Here is a 16,730-nt window from a genome sequence, read left to right as displayed (position 1 = left end):
ATTACCCTGAATGACAGATTAAAGATTATGAATATTGTGGAGTGCTTTAGTATGTCGTGTTTTGTTTAATATTATGTTATGTTTTATTTAGTATTTTTCATGTAATTTGTTTCCATTAGGGATGATAGATAGCATTTTATGCATCTTTTAGGATAGTTTTTACTATCATTTAGCATCATATTGTGTACATTTGCATGTCATTTGTTTAAATAATGTTCAGCTCATGTCTTTTATCAGAATTCTCGTACTACTAACATTTTTGTGTCAAATTCAGATAGTTCGAGTGGAGCAGTATGTTGGGAGCAGCTGAATGCATATTTGGAGCCTAAATGGAGTTAAAACAGAAGGAGGACGTTGAGGAATTCTTGGAAGATGTTTTGGTCAAGAAACATTCGATTGAATTGATCATACGAAGATAGATTGCTACAATCTGAAGCCTAAAGGATTTGGTCAAGAAACCCCATATCAGTATTTTGACCATATCCCATGACTCGTAACTTTAATTGACGGGATTCAAAATTTTCTGAAAACTAGACAAAATTTCGAACAACTTTCGTGTTTGTGAACAAGGCCAAAAATGTGATCACATAAGCCAAATTTGTGATTGTATAAGTGATTGCATTTTTTTCTGCGATCGCATTTTTTTCCACGAAGTTTCCCACGGTCAAAATAATTCATCTGAAGAAAATAACCAAAATATGCGATCACATTTTTCACTTCTACGATCAAATTTTGTCCCGGACTCCCGTAAACATTGATAATAGCATCCTGTATCATTCAGAGGTAAATCTGGAAAAAAATCGGAAAATTTGCGATCGTATTTTTCGGTTTCTTTCTCTGGAATTTCCGTTTCACATTTAAATACGACCATCATTATCAAATTCGGGAGTTAGACAATTCCAGACGACAGAAGACACATCTGAAGACGATTCCAGGCAACAAAAACACTTCTGAAGACGATTTTTGATACCTTTCAACAATTTTTGAAGATCTGAAGGCTGTGAATCATCTCATTTGTTTAGTTTAGAAGATTGATCAGTTTTTTTTCTTTTTATTAGTTTTAGTTTGTTTTTAGCCATGTCTGGATAAACCTTAGTTTTCGGTTCTGCATTTGACTAGTACTTTTCATGTGATTAGTTTTCATATATGATTTTCGTTTTGTGTTTCTATCTAGATTTTTTCAGTTTTGAACTTAATGAATATTTGGTTTTAAATTCTTGTTATTTAGATCACCTAGCTAGGGTTTTATAATTTCAGTTAATCAGTTAATAGAATACGTAATTGTTCTTGTCAACTGGTAAAAGTAACAAGTATCAGATTGGTTCCGTTATGGGATTGAACTCTGATATAAACTGCAAAAATCATATCATTATGCTTCCGAGCTTGTGAGAAGTATTGGGTATTGTTGGGAATTTTACACAAATCATAAAGCTGCTTTTCTGATTTAATTTAAAGCATGTTTAATTGAACAGTAAAAAATTAGAGTTAACTCAAATAGCTTGTTTTGGTTAATTAATTTAGGTAAAAGAGATTATACTAGAGCTTGTTAGTTTTTCTCAGTACTAGCTTAGATAGAAGGCATCCTGATAACCAGATCTGAACTGATTGCACGATTGGGAAAGTCACAGCAGAACTGAAATCGTTTTTAATATTGATTTTGGTTAAATTTAATATCACTACATTTTTTAGTTTTTAGTTTAATTCAAAACCCCCTTGTAATAATTTCTATTTTGAATAGCATGTGCCTGATGCAAAAAGGAATTGACCGTTAGGTTGTGTCCCTGAGGATTTGATCGTGCTTCCTTATGCTATATTTTTAGTGCAACCAACAGTGATAATTTATTTGCGTAATACGCTCGCGACAACGTGTTAACAAATTGGCGCCGTTGCCAGGGACACGGTGCATTCAAATAATTTGATGTCCAGATTTTTCGTTCAGGTACACCTTTAGTTTTTGATCCAGAAATTGAGAGAACTGCAAGGAAACTGATGAAAGAAGCAACAAAGATAATTCAATCAGCTGGTTTCTTTGGTCCATCATCTTCAGTACTACCAGAAATATCCACACCACAAGGAACTCCCTTGTGGAACGAACCGAATTCGTTTTTCCTTAAGTACCCCATCTTCTCCTTTAAACAACACATATAAAACATACTCCCCACCACCCTCAGTTAAATCTGAAACCACACTCTCTAGAAACCGAATCTAAAGAATCGTACATGAGTGGAGACGAAGCAGAAAAGACTCTCAGAGAGTGGGCCCGTTCAAGAAGTCAATTAGCAGCCCCTCTGCATCATATTTCCAAAAGCACAGAACTTCTAACTCAAGTCTGGGCTGATACATCTTCTTCCCATGTTTAGAAGTCTAGAAAATGAAGACCCATGTAAATTCCTTAAGGAATTTCATGTGGTATGTTCAGGAATGAAGCCTCATGTTGTCACTGAAGATTAGATAAAGTTAAGGGCATTCCCCTTTTTCAGTTCAAGACTCAGCGATGGAATGGCTGTATGAGCTCCCATCCGGTTCAATCAATACTTGGATAGAATTCACGAAGATGTTTTTAGAGAAATATTTTCCAGAAATGCGAGTTTCCAATCTCAGAAGAGAAATCCTTGGTATCAAACAAGGAAAAAGAGAAGTTTTACACACTTACTGGGAGAGGTTCAAGAAGTTACTGGTTTGGTGGCCACAACATGGGATCAGCGATTATCAGTTGTACAACTACTTTTGTGAAGGTCTGACACCCATGAAGAGGTGCCTGATTAATGCTTCTAGTGGTGGTTCCTTAGGATATATGACACCAACCGAAACCAGAGAGTTGATTGAAAAGCTAGCGATAAAGTCAAAACATTCCGGAAATAAAGATGAGTGGTATCCGGATCAGCCAAGGGATGTCAAGGAAGTCAGAAATACCCATCTGGAGTCTCAGATTTTTGAACTGACAAAAGTTATTCTACTCTTGACAAATGAAAAAATAGTTGCAAAGAAACGATGTGGTATTTGCTTGAAGACAGAACATCCAATAGATATGTGTCCGTTACTGCAAGAGGATACAACTGTAGTAAAAGTTGTTCGAGGCTATCAAAATAATTTTCAAAATAATTTTCAGCAGAAACAAAAATATCAGATGCCACCCAGATTCCATCGACAACGAAATTATCAGCAACCAAATTTTCAGCCTAACTTTCAGAATTTGAATCAACGGAATTTTCAGAGTTCAAATTTTCAAAATCAGAACTTGCATCAGCAATCCAATAGTTCCAGTGTGGCCTTAGAAGATATTGTGAAGAGTCTTGCCATGAGCATCCAAACATTCCTAACAGAAACTAGAGCTAGTATCAAGAATCTGGAATAGCAGGTGTCTCAACTTGCCACTTCTATGGGTCGTCTGGAATCTCAAGGAAAGTTATCAGGACATACAGAAAATAATCCAAAGCACATTGTGGTTGCTATTTCCATGAGAAGTGGAAAACGTTATGGAAGCCAAAGTGCACCTGAACTAGAAAAAGAAGTTGAATAGGAATATGAAGAAGTTCTGGTAGAAGAAGGAGATGTAAAAGAAACAGAAAAAGAAGAGCAATAGTATGAAGAGGTGTTGGTTGAAGAAGAATCTGGAAAACTGGAAGAAAAATAAACTCCAACACCAATGAAGTCAAATCTAAAGGAGTATAAGCCCTTACCCCCATTCCCATCAAGACTGAAGAATATGAAGCGCAAAAGATAGGATGAAGATATCATGAAAAATTTTCGTAAGGTTGAGGTAAATATCCCACTTTTGGAAGTTATCCAACACATCCTTCGTTATGCTAAGTTTCTGAAAGACTTATGTATTTCTAAGAAAAAATGAAATTTAAAGAAAAAGTCAAAGCTAGCGAAAATATCTCCTCTATTTTACAAAGCGGTTTGCCTCCAAATTGCAAGGATCTAGGGATTTTCTCGATTCCTTGTAAAATGGGGAACCTTAATTTTCCAAAAGTCATGCTTGACTTAGGAGCTTCAGTCAACGTCCTTCCCTTCTCTGTTTTTGAAAAATTAAAAATGGGAACTTTACAAAATACCAGGACAATTATCCAGTTGGTTGATCACTCGACAGTACACCCAAAAGGGTTACTGGAGGATGTTCTTGTCCAAGTGGATAATCTGATCTTTCCCGCTGATTTTTATATTCTGCACACGGGTAATTTGGACATATCAAATACAAACTCTATCATTTTGGGAATTCCATTTACGAAAACTGCAAAAACAAAAATAGATGTTTTTAATGGCATGATTTCAATGGATTTTGATGAGGAAGTGGTTAATTTTAAAATTAATGATGATAATTTTCCTTCTGATAATATTTCTACTAATTATCTGGGTACCAACAGTCCTTTATCTAAGGGCTGATGTGAGTTTTCTAATATCTCTGTAGAAGGAGTATTTGTAGACATGAATTTATCAGACACATCAGAAGAGATGGAAAAAGGAAAGCTTTGAAAAAAAAAAGAAATTAGTTGTTGATAAGAAGCTGTAATCTGTTGAGGAATAATCAGATAAAAATCTTAAAAGAAAAATACTTTTAGAAAAATAAAAGGTGGGAGAGGTGATTTTAGAGACAAATCTGAAAATAAAAAATCTGAAGAGAAGAGTAAGAAGATTTCTGGAAAGAAAAGGAAGATCATAAATCAAAAGAAGTCTGAAAATCATCTGAAAAACTTATCTGGAGACAATCTGGAGTCTTTCCACTTCGCTGAGCAAGTTCCAGATCCACCAAATCTAGTTGGGCAAAGTTGAGCCAACGACTTTAAAAATGGGCGGCTTTCCGGGAGGCAACTCGATGAGTATTTTTAGTTTTTTATTCTTTCATTAAATAGATGGTCGCAGTTCCAAGCAAGCATAGGGAAATCAGAGGATCTTTAGAGTTTATGCAATTAAGATTTTTCGTCAAAATCAGAATTTTCTGCAATCTTATCAGGTACATTCATTCCTAGCTTATTGAACTATTCATTCCTCTCTGAGCATTGAAGACAATGCATCATTTTAAGCTTGGGGAAGGGGTTAGTGTGAAAATTTGCACTTTTGTTAAAATTTTAAATTTTCGGTATTTTTAGGTTAAAATTTGCAAATTTATTCTTCTTTTTGCATTGCATTTGCATATAAAAAATCTGAAAAATCCAAAAATATTTTCCTTTTTATTTTTCTGCATTTCGAAAAAAAAAGAAGAAAAAAATTGAAAAATTCATGCGATGAGGACATTCTTGCATTCGATAGCTCTGTATAAGTGGAAAATGAAAGTCTGAAACGATCATATCGATAGTGGTAAGTTCAGTAATAGTTCCCATAACTAGGATCCGCAATACATTGTAATTTGAGACGCCGACTGTAAAAAAAATGGCGTACTGAAACATTTTGTGGGTGGTAATAACAGTTCATAATGATTTGCTTATTAATGTTTAAAAAGAACCTTGATCGACGAGTCTGAACCCACAAAACATGGTCCTATTTGTTGACACGCGTTACCCCCGCGGTAACTGAGAACCTTATATAAGATCCACACAGTCAAATGAAGGAAGGGTATAACTCTCATATCCGATACCCAACGTTCAAGCATTTAATCGAAGAAATCTCAAGAAATTTAAAAAGTTGATTGAAGAACTCAAGCTAAATACAAGATACAAATTCAAGTTCAATCATATCAGAAGCCATCTTAAAGACAAATCTGGCGCAAGAAGAACTGTGTGATATGATATTTGTTGTTCTCTACCAAGTGAAAGCTGGTTTGGCGAAAGCTGATTTGGCTGTGCGGGTTCTTAAGGATGCGTCGATTCTGGTTCTTAATTATCTAGTCTTAAGGATATGAAATTCTGAAATGTGTTATTTTCGCTTGTAAGGCTAATTAAGGTATAAAGTTTAAATAAAAGTTGCAATTGGCTGATTGGTTCACACAGTCAAGCTTCTTCCTGACCTTGGGAATCTGTAAGAGATGGAAGGTATCGTAATGAACGTCTAGGTAGTAATTCCATTGGAGCTTCCCTCAATGTTAAGTCTGATCATGTTAAAAAAAAGTGAAGTATTTTTATTTCATGTTGGGTCAAAAATATGGTTTATACTTTGCTTTTCTAAGCATTTATTGTTTTTATTATTTGGGCCAAAAATAGTATAAGATTAATTGTAGCTTGGACCGAGCATTGGATTATTTGTATTTTGGGCTTGGCCTTAGGTCCATATATATATATATATATATATATATATATATATATATATATATATATATATATATATATATATATATATATATATATATATATATATATATATATATATATATATATATATATATATATATATATATATATCGGGTGAGGAGTGCATGTGAACACATAGAATAGAGGAGCTTAAGTGTGTGCATTTGAAGGTGTTCTAGAGAGAGAAAGAGAGAGAAAAGAGTGTGGAACGCGCAGAAGGCCAAGAATCAAACCTACAAGGCCAAGAATCCGAATCCCAAGGGAAATAAGGGAATGCCGGCCAAGAAGCCAAATCCAAGAGATGCTCCCGTGAAGCCAAAATCAAAGTCATCTCAACGGCCGACATCAAGATCAAAAGCAAGTACTGAGCCACCCATCAGATCAAAAAAGAAATGGGTTAAACCCAACTACGAATGGGTTCTAAAGGCTCACTCTCCCAAATCAACTAATGAATCTAATATTTCTTCATCTTCTGTTTGTGATAAACAGGATATGTCATGGGAGAGAGTACCGTGCAAGGATGACAAAGGTCGACCCAGTTTCAAAATGGACTGGGTTCCAAATACCAACTGATCCCGCTTTGTGTCGGAGCAGCTATGGAGGCATATCATCAGACTTCAGTTTGTTGGTAGTGGCTGTTCCTGGCACATGATAGGAGACATCTCTCAACTGTACAACACTCAGAACACTGTTTGGGAGTATGTGTCCTTTGCGGGAAAGGAAGAAAGGAAGAGATCACAAACGGGGTTAGTGCTTAATGACATGAAGAATTTTTGGATCTGTTCTGAGATTACGTGTGCTGTTCTCAGACCTTCTGGATGCAAATTCAATCGGTGACTTACGGTTTGAGTTTTCCTCTCTATACTCCTGAGTTGTTCTTAAGCTGATTCGCTTTAAAGACTAATTTTTGTTTTAGGATAGTTTAAATTTGTGCATTTACTTTCGTTTCTCTCCTATGCACAAATTTAGGGGGAGAAATAAAAACAAAACAAAAATTTTAAAATTTTAAAAAATCCAAAAACATTAGAAAATCAAAAAATCAAAAAAAATATGTTGGTTATGGAATGTGCTTGAGGGAGATGTTTAGGGAAGTGATATTATCAAGTGATAACAGACAATCTGAGTCTGCGTAACGTACCCAAAATTGAATTGTCTATGCTCTGGGTTTGATGCGTTGGTAGGCACGAAAGATTCTAAATGGACATGACTAGGCAGAGTTGAACTTAAGGAATTCATAAACTTGACAAATCTTGACCTAGTTAGATCCGTTTATCCTAGCAATACGACGCTTGGATAGGTTGGAGATATATATGAGAATCTATTGGTCACATTAAAGAACCTGTGCTTGGAACCGTGGATTAACTTTTCCTCGATGTGCGGATTCTGTCCTTAATTCCGGTATTGATGGGGCGACTGGTGAATTCCGATAAATTAGGTCTGTAGAAGGTTATATTCTTTCTTTCTATCTATTAGTCATATGTTGCCTCCTCTGCGTGATCGAAAGATCCGACCAGGAATGTAGCATATGCAACTCTATTTCTCTGCATCCTCTATCTATGCAATTCTTTCTATCTGTTAGCCATATACTATCTCCTTTGCGTGACTCACAATCCGACCTGGTACACAGTATATGCATCATTATTTTTCTCAATCCCTCTAAAACTTCAGTTAGTCATATGTTTCACCCTCTGCGTGATTGGAAGAGATCCGACCTGGGTGTATAGCATATGCATTCTAAATCTATCTTCTCTCTTAATAATTGTCTGCTCACCTAAAGTAAGGAGTACTTTGGAAGTTCCTGATTATTGGGGTATGTCAGGAAGTAGGAAACAATTTCTGATACAACTAAAACTGAACACTTACAGATTGTCTGTAGATCTCGCTGCTCAATTTAGGTGGACAACAATATCTTTGGTCGTCGTCAGCTGAATGGTTCTTTAGGAATATTATCTAGGAACATAGGATCACATTGTCTTGTCACTTATAGTATGTCCTAATTTTGTCACAATCTCTCGTGTTTAAGTAGACCACAATACCGGCGATTGACCAGATCTATTCATGAAGGGAGAGGTACTGATAAACGGATAAAGGATGTTTAAAAACTTTGATCCCAAATCACTCTTAAAGTTAGATATCATTTTATTTTTGTTAAATTTGTTCATAGTTTCTTCTAATTTAAATATTAGGGGAGAATTAAAAATTTTAAAAACCAAACAAAAATCAGAAAATTAAAAATCCAAAAATAGTGTTATTTCTGTTTTATTTCTTTTTCAGAAAATATGAAAAACCCAAAAATATTGTGTGCTAAATTTTATTTTAGTTTTGTTTTGTTTTGAAAAGTGAATTCAGATGAAGATGAAACTCATGGAGTTTGTGTTGAAGATTTTTGAGCCAAGGCTTCATCCGTGAGCATCGAAGAATTCTCATTCGAAGGATCAAGAAATGAAGATTATTCTTCCAACATTCAATCTTTCAACCCAGAAGCATGGTCAAATTGTACTTGAAGATTATGTGACGGATTGCATTGAAGCCTCCTCAATCAATTTGCTGCTATCTTGAACCTGCTGAAGTGATAAAGAAGATTATTTCTCTCTGTTAGTTCTCTCTGAAGATTCTCAAGCTGAAAGCGCTATCTTTCAAGAATTTTTTTCAAGAAGCCTCCTCACCCAATGTGCGTTCAGAGTCAAATTCTGAAGAACAGCCCAACTGCTCAAGATGAAGTCATTCATTGAATATAAATGATGAAGCCAAGCTTACAATGAAGATGAACAAGAAAGCCAGCTACTTTTTAGGGGGGGGGGGGGGGGCTTGTTGGGTCATTTAAGAAAAGAAAAGAAAGTTATAAACCAAGGGGGAGATTGTTGGGTCAAAAATATGGTTTATACTTTGCTTTTCTAGGAAAATGTAATTTTATGTCTAGGACCGTAAACAGCTCAGTGTTTACGGTCGTAAACAGGTTTACGACCGTAAACCCTGTTTACGGCCCAATAGGTGTTTACGGCCGTAAAAACCCATTTACGACCGTAAACCCATTCACGGCCCATGTTCAGCAAGCCCATATTTCTTATGTATAAATATAGGTGCAAGGGGTGAAGAGTAGAGTGATGAACACATAGAATAGAGGAGCTTAAGTGTGTGCATTTGAAGGTGTTCTAGAGAGAGAGAAAAGAGAGTGTGTGTTAGTGTGTGTGAATCTTGTATCCGGATCTTCATTCATATCAATACATACAAGATTCATCATCTTCTTCTTCTCATTCTCTTCTATTTGATCTGACATCATCCGTTTGATTGGGATTCCGCACCATCAAACGGATCTGATTGATACACAAGCAGATTAGGGACTTACATTTCAAGTTTTTATTTTCCTTTATTTTACTCTAAATTCTTTTTAGATCATCTACATATTTCCATTTGTTTATAATGTTTAATCCTTTTTTCTTACTTGAGAGCAAGTAAGGTTCAAGCTTGGGGAGATTTCATAGATGTCATTTTATGCATATTTTGTACATTTGCATTTCATATTTTGTACATTTGTATTTCATTTGTTTAAATAATGTTCAGCTCATATCTTTTATCGGAATTCCCGTACTGCTAGCATTTTTTGTGTCAATTTTAGATAGTTCGAGTGGAGCAGTACTTTGGGAGCAGTTGGATGCATATTTGGAGCGTAAATGGAGATGGAACTGAAGGAGGATGTCAAGGAATGCTTGGAAGATGTTTTGGTCAAGAAACATCTGATCGAATTGATCATACGAAGATAGATTGCTACAATCTGAAGCCTAAAAGATGTTCTTGGTAGTTTTGACCCACTGTCAGTATTTTGACCATATCTCGTGACTCGTAACTCTGATTGACGGGATTCAAAATTTTCTGAAAACTAGACAAAATTTCGAACGACTTTCTTGTTTGTGAAAAAGTCCAAAAATGCAATCACATAAGCCAAATCTGTGATCGTATAAGTGATAGAATTTTTTTTCTACGATCACATTTTTGCCACGAAGTTTCCTAGGGTCAAAATAAGTCATCTGAAGAAAAAAAACCAAAATATGTGATCGAATTTTTCACTTCTACAATCACATTTTTGTCCCGAACTCCCGTAAATGTTGAAAATAGCATCTTGCATCATTCATGGGCAAATCTAGAAAAAATCAGAAAATATGCGATCGCATTTTCAGATTCTGCGATCGCATTTTTCGGTTTCTTTCTCTGGAAGTTTTCGTCTCGCATATGATTACAGCCCACATTATCAGATCCGAGAGCTAGATGGTTCCAGACGACAGAAGACACTTCTGAAGACGATTCTAGGCGACGAAGAACACTTCTGAAGACGAATTCTAATACCTTTTAGCGATTTCTGAAGATCTGAAGGTTGTGAATCATTTCATTCGTTTAGTTTAGAAGATTGATCAGTTCGTTTATCTTTTTACTAGCTTTAGCTCGTTTTAGACATGTCTGGCTAAACCTTAGTTTTCAGTTCTGCATTTGAGTAGTACTTTTCATGCGAAAAGTTTTTAGATCTGATTTTTGTTAGTCTGACCACCTAGCTAAATTTTTCAGTTTTGAACTTAATGAATGTTTGGTATTGAATTTTTGTTAGTCTGACCACCTAGCTAGGGTTTTATCCTTCTAGTTAATCAGTTAATAGAATCCGTAATTGTTGTTGTCAACTGGTAAAAGTAACAAGTATCAGATTGGTTTCGTTATGGGATTGAACTCTGATATAAACTGCAAAAATCATATCTTTATGCTTCCGAGATTGTGAGAAGTACTGGGTATTGCTGGGAATTGTACACAGATCATAAAGTTGCTTTTCTGATTTAATTAACAGCTTGTTTAATTGAATAGCAAAAAGTTAGGGTTAATTTAAAGAGCTTGTTTTAGTTAACTAATTTAGGTAAAAGAGATTATACTAAAGCTTGTTAGGTTTTCTCAGTACCAGCTTAGATAGAACGCTTTCTGAATTACTAGATCTGAATTGATTGCATGATTAGGAAAGTTGTAACAAACCGTTATTTCAAACCTATGTACTAATGTAGGTCAATTTGTAGTTCTTTTTAAAATAATAAAGAGAAATTTTAGCATACTGTGTATATTTACATTATTGGCCCTCAAAAATAAAGTATTAAACAATCTCGATTGGGATGAACCAAGTGGTAGAGATTGTAACAAGGTTTCCAAAAATATAAAGAACACTAGAATCCGAGTTATAACGAAGAAGTTATGACCAATCGAAGATCCGCGACAAAACCGGCAAAACACTGTTCACTGTAAAAAGTGAATTTTCAATAAAATGCTTTTTAGCCATAACAATCTAAATGAAAGTTGTAGATTATGCTAAACCAAGAACTTTCATGAAAAAAAACGTCAAAATCTGACTTCGTATGAGGAATTTATAATTTTTCTAAGTTTCAGTATAGCAGTATACAGCTAAAAACTCGAAATAAAGATCGAGTGATTTTTAGCCGACACAACCTAAATGAGAATTGAAGGTCTCGTCAATAGTAGTACAACGGAAACAAGACAGACAAAAACGGACGTCGGATGAAGAAGTTATGAATTTTTAACGGATTTCCTGTCCCGATCTGTTAAAAATAATAATATTAAAAATAAAGTCAAAATTAGCCGACGAAGTCTAAACGAAAGTCGTAGAGTATAATTTTACCTACGCGTTCATATAAGGAATGTCGAAATCGGAGCTCGTATGCGAAAGTTATGAATTTCGCAAGTTTTGGGCACAAAAATCAAGAAATGTTGAAAATCGGGAAAAATCGCATTGTATACCTTCGGCCACGTCACCTCGCATGCGAGGCTTCATCGTGTCCTCCCCGTGTCAGCTCCCGATTGGACCGTAGTTGCGGGCCAGTAGCCATCCTACACCCCTCGCAAGAACGCGTCACCGAGCTCGGATCGTGCCTTCTCCTGATTCGACCGAAGTCCGGTCCACTCCTGATCCGACACGTCTCGCCAGCTGTCCGAAGCGATCCCTCCCCCTCGCCACCTGTCCGAACACGTGGCTGCTTCTCCTTGCTTCGGATCCGAGGCATCGGCCTATATAAGGCATGCGAGACCTTCCAGATTTTTCACATTTTTCACTCCATTTTCCATACTTTTTCACTTCTTTCACCACTTTAAAATTTCCTACAACCCCTAAAGCCCCGGTAGCAAGTCTAAAACCCTAAGCAAGCCTCGAAGCCCCGAGAATCCCGAGAAAAACAACTTTCTCCAGTCCAAACTCTGCCCGATTAAATCTGGTTTTTCTTCAAATAAACTCCTTTTCAGAAAACGAAACGCTGTCCAAATCACCACCTATCAAGTGAGTTCATACCCCCGTATTTTCATAATTTTTACTGTTTTAAGGGGGGGAATACAAGTCTAACACAAGAATTTTTGTGTTACAAACAAATGATTTCAAATCGTGATAAAATGACATTAAGTCATTAAAAATACTCAAAACATTAAACTCTTTAATAAACTTATATTTTTTCCCCAAATTTCATATTTGTATATATATTGTTATAAATAAGATTCAAAAGGCTTAGGACTGATAACTCATTATGGGTCCTTTTCCTTGTTTAGATGTGGGCTTATAGTACCGGTTATTTGTCCGAATGTCGTTTAAATTTTATTTATATATAATTGTATATGTATATAAATATAAAAGTTATTTCATCAGTTTAAATACCTTTTGTAACATGTTGAGCAAGGGGTTACATGCAAAAATAGTTAAATACCGATTCAGAAAGTACATATAAATTATAATAGGTATAATTTATGATACATAGAACAATAATTCATGATTCAAGTATACTAGAATACACTGTTTTACAAGAAACAAGGGTTTTGATTCAAAACAAATCAAGGGTTTACAATTGTCAAATACATGTTCGGAATACTAATTCATGAACATACAATCAATCATTATTTCAGGATGATTGGGTTTTCATAACTATTATACATGTAACGTTTATATGCTTTTTGTGAGACACGGTTAAAGTCCTGATATTATAACCAGAATCTCCAGCCAGGGGATCGAAACAAGTTGTGTGTAGATCTATGTTGGGATTGACAACCCCACACTCAGACTGCTAGCTACAGTCAGGCATACACGCCAATGAGTGACAATTGTTATCAACAGTTTAAATACCCACAAGCATTTGTTTCAGGCCATCCAGTCTCAGTATGGTTATAAGAACTTATTAAAAAGATATTAACAATACGTTAGTGTATAATCAACTAAACGTAAGTACATCTTCAAAGTACCAGTTTACAAAATACAAGCTACAATAGTACATTACAGTGTTCAATAACAGCTGGTGGAACTAGGAACACTCTCAGTTACAAGTTTTACATAAAGAAATACAAATACAGAACATTGGTTTACAAATAGAACGGTTTTATAGGAATAAAACTACTTTACATATACAACAGAAAATATAGGATTTTCTGGAACAGTTTACATATTCGAGATACCGAAACATCCTTTTAAACATAAATACATATGCACTCACTCAACTTTATGTTGATACTCTCTTTTCAAATTACTTGTATTCTCAGGGAAACAAATAAATAGGTACCCCCGAGCTTTTTGAGAAGATGGAGCTATTTTGAGTCATATCTTCTTCCTTTGTATAACTATTTTGGTTTCAATATACAATGATTGAACACATGTAAATACTTATACTTTTTAAATACAATGTTTGTTTGTACTTTGATTACTATGATGCATTTTTTGTGATACTACAATTGAAGTCCTCCACCCCCGGACGTTTCCGCCGTCTGGTTTGGGGGTGTGACAGATTGGTATCAGAGCATTGTTTATAGTGAACTCAGTATATCAATCCATAAAAGATATACAAACTATAAATACATTTGGGGCTAAGAGCTCTGACTACAAGTATACTTTTTAAAAATTTAAGTATTTTTACAAGAAGTATACTAACACTCGTACCTACAAGTACAATATCACAGTCATAAGAACTTAAAAGTATTTGGATGTTGAACATTATAGTCAAACATGGGCAGTTATGTAATCATATCTAGGATTAATATAGCCTGATCAACTATATTGATTTGAGATATGACCAACATGTGTTTGGGAGTGATAGTAGTGTTGCAACATTTCTAAAACTTACCAACGATATACATTCAGAAGAACTATAGAACTAACACAAAGATTAAAATACTATGGGAGTATTTTACTATCCTTAACCTATCATTACTAACTATATTCTATATCTCTTATCCCTATTCTCGCTTAGACAACAATGGCTGGATTTCACTTACCCGAAGACCCGTATTTTCCCGATCAAGGAAAAGATGCAGAGCCAGAGGAAAATTACGAAATTCCCTTAGATGATGATTTTGCATAAAATTTTCCTGAAGACAATGATTCCAAATCAGAAGCCTATAATCCACCACCAGTTGCCCAAAATCCTAACCTTCGTCCGGCTTTTCAAGGCCCGATGCCTCTATGGTCGGAAAGCTTGGAAACATGGAGCCAATAGCAGGGTCAACCTATGCCATACAACGGAGATAGAAGCTTCTACAACCTGAGCGAAGGAGGCTCAGCAGACAGAGTCCTGCCAATTCTGGTGCATAGAGTTGCTCGAAATGAAATACAGGGTAGGACAGCCATCAACCGAATCATGGAAGTTGATGCCAATGCAGGAGTTAATACAGTCTGCATTCGTCGTCTTGAATATGCTCGTGTCAGAGCAATGAGTGACAATGAAGCCTTACTGTAAGAGTTAGCCGTAACACAAGCTGAAGTCATAGAGCTTCAAACACGTCTGACAGTATATGAAAGACATCTGCTTGCTGTGGAGCGTCAACTGGCTGAGTTGAGGTTTCGTCCAAGTGGTACCCGTCGCCAGTAGAAGATGCTCTACTCATGTCCTGTTCACTCTTTTGGTTATAGTTTAAGTCTACGGATAGGTTCTAGTGTTATTTTTCATGTATTTCAGTAAGACCACTAAAATTTTATTTTCGGTAGGTCTGTATGATGTCGATGTTTTTCCCAGAATTTGGTGTATTGTAGACGTGTTTAGGGTCAAATTTTCCAGACTCTATATATTCAATATACCAATTTAATCGACATGCATTTGCTTAATCTTTGAAAAATAACCACTCGATTTTATATCATTCTGTTACAAATTGTACTTGTCGTAGACTTCTATTTCCAATTCATTACAAGATTCATGTCGAACTATATGTTTTAGTTCAGAGATATCAAAATTCATATTCACTCTTGATATCTTACCATCTTTTCTATCTTTTAAATTTTATAGAAAAAGATGCTTCCTCGTAGAAATCCAAGACGTAACACTGTTAATGAAGCACTGATGCCACCCCCGCCACCACCTCCTCAATTCGATGCCGCTATGTTTCAAGCGGCAGTCACGGCAGCGGTTACGGCTGCCATGTCTCATATCAATACTCCTGGTGCTAGTGGGTCGGGAGTTGGTGCACATCCTTCAAACCATGGCAAGAGTCATGAGCACTCGCGAGAGTGCACTTATAAAGACTTCTCGAACGCCAAACCCAGGACATTTAATGGAACTGGAGGAGTGATGGTTTTAAGGCAATGGATTGAGAAGACAGAAGCAATCTTTGAAATTTTCTCCTGTTCGGAGAGCAGCAAAGTCAAATTCGCTGCTTGTACCTTTTCGGATAGAGCTTTAACATGGTGGAATGGCCACATTAAGTCACTTACTCTGGTAGTGGATAACTCAATCAGCTGGGAGAACTTAAAAGCCATGTTAATGGGGGAATACTGTCCGCGAGGGGAAATTCAAAAACTTGAGCAAGAACTCTGGGGTCTTACAATGGTTGGTTCTGACATATCAACCTATACCAGTAGATTCTGTGATCTAGCAATCCTTTTCCGGATATGGTTCCTCTGGAAAGCAAAAAGATTGAGAGATATATTTGGGGAATGCCGCCCCAAATTCAATCAAGTGTTTTAGCTTCGAAGCCTGTTACTTTTGACAGTGCCAAAGAGCTTGCACAATCTCTTATCGACCACGGAGCCCGTCAAAATTCAGTGGGTGGTCTACCAGAACAACCGAAGGGAAACAACAACAACAACAATAACAAAAACAACAGCAAGAAGAAGGGTTGGAACAAGAGGAAGGAAAATCTCCTCTGGAACCTTCAAAGAAGCAACAAGTAGTGGCAGTCCATGTCGCTACTGTACCTGTTACCATACCTACCATTGTACCTGCTGCTGTCCCTAATAACCTTGCACCAACTAAGCCCTATGCTGGTAACCTCCCTAAATGCAACAAGTGCAATTTTCACCACAACGAAAATTGCCAAGAAATGTAGTGCCGTAACTGCAACAGGAAAGGGCATACTGCTCGATTCTGTAGAATACCACCTCAACCACTTAACCAAGTACTTGCCACTGGAGTAGGTCAAGCATGCTACCAATGCGGTGATGTGGGGCATTTCAAGAGAGATTGTCCAAAAGCTGGAAATGCCGGTGGAGTTGGGAGGATTCTAGCA

The 16,730-nt window shown here is 36.2% G+C and overlaps 1 protein-coding gene across 1 annotated transcript; it reads left to right on the top strand.

Annotated features, from left to right (window-relative positions):
• The first annotated feature begins 3,843 nt into the window (after positions 1–3,843).
• Positions 3,844–4,386, top strand: LOC145106516 (uncharacterized). Its single transcript, XM_079043475.1, has one exon. It carries the CDS (start codon positions 3,844–3,846, stop codon positions 4,384–4,386), a length of 543 nt encoding a protein of 180 aa, XP_078899601.1.
• Positions 4,387–16,730: the final 12,344 nt, after the last annotated feature.

Source organism: Lactuca virosa, chromosome 4, assembly GCF_052849685.1.
Source record: "Lactuca virosa cultivar CGN04683 chromosome 4, Lactuca_virosa_CGN04683_v6, whole genome shotgun sequence".
In the NCBI taxonomy this organism is placed as follows: Eukaryota; Viridiplantae; Streptophyta; class Magnoliopsida; order Asterales; family Asteraceae; genus Lactuca; species Lactuca virosa.
The sequence above is the reverse complement of the archived record's forward strand: the minus strand, read 5'-3'. Positions and strand labels throughout refer to the sequence as shown.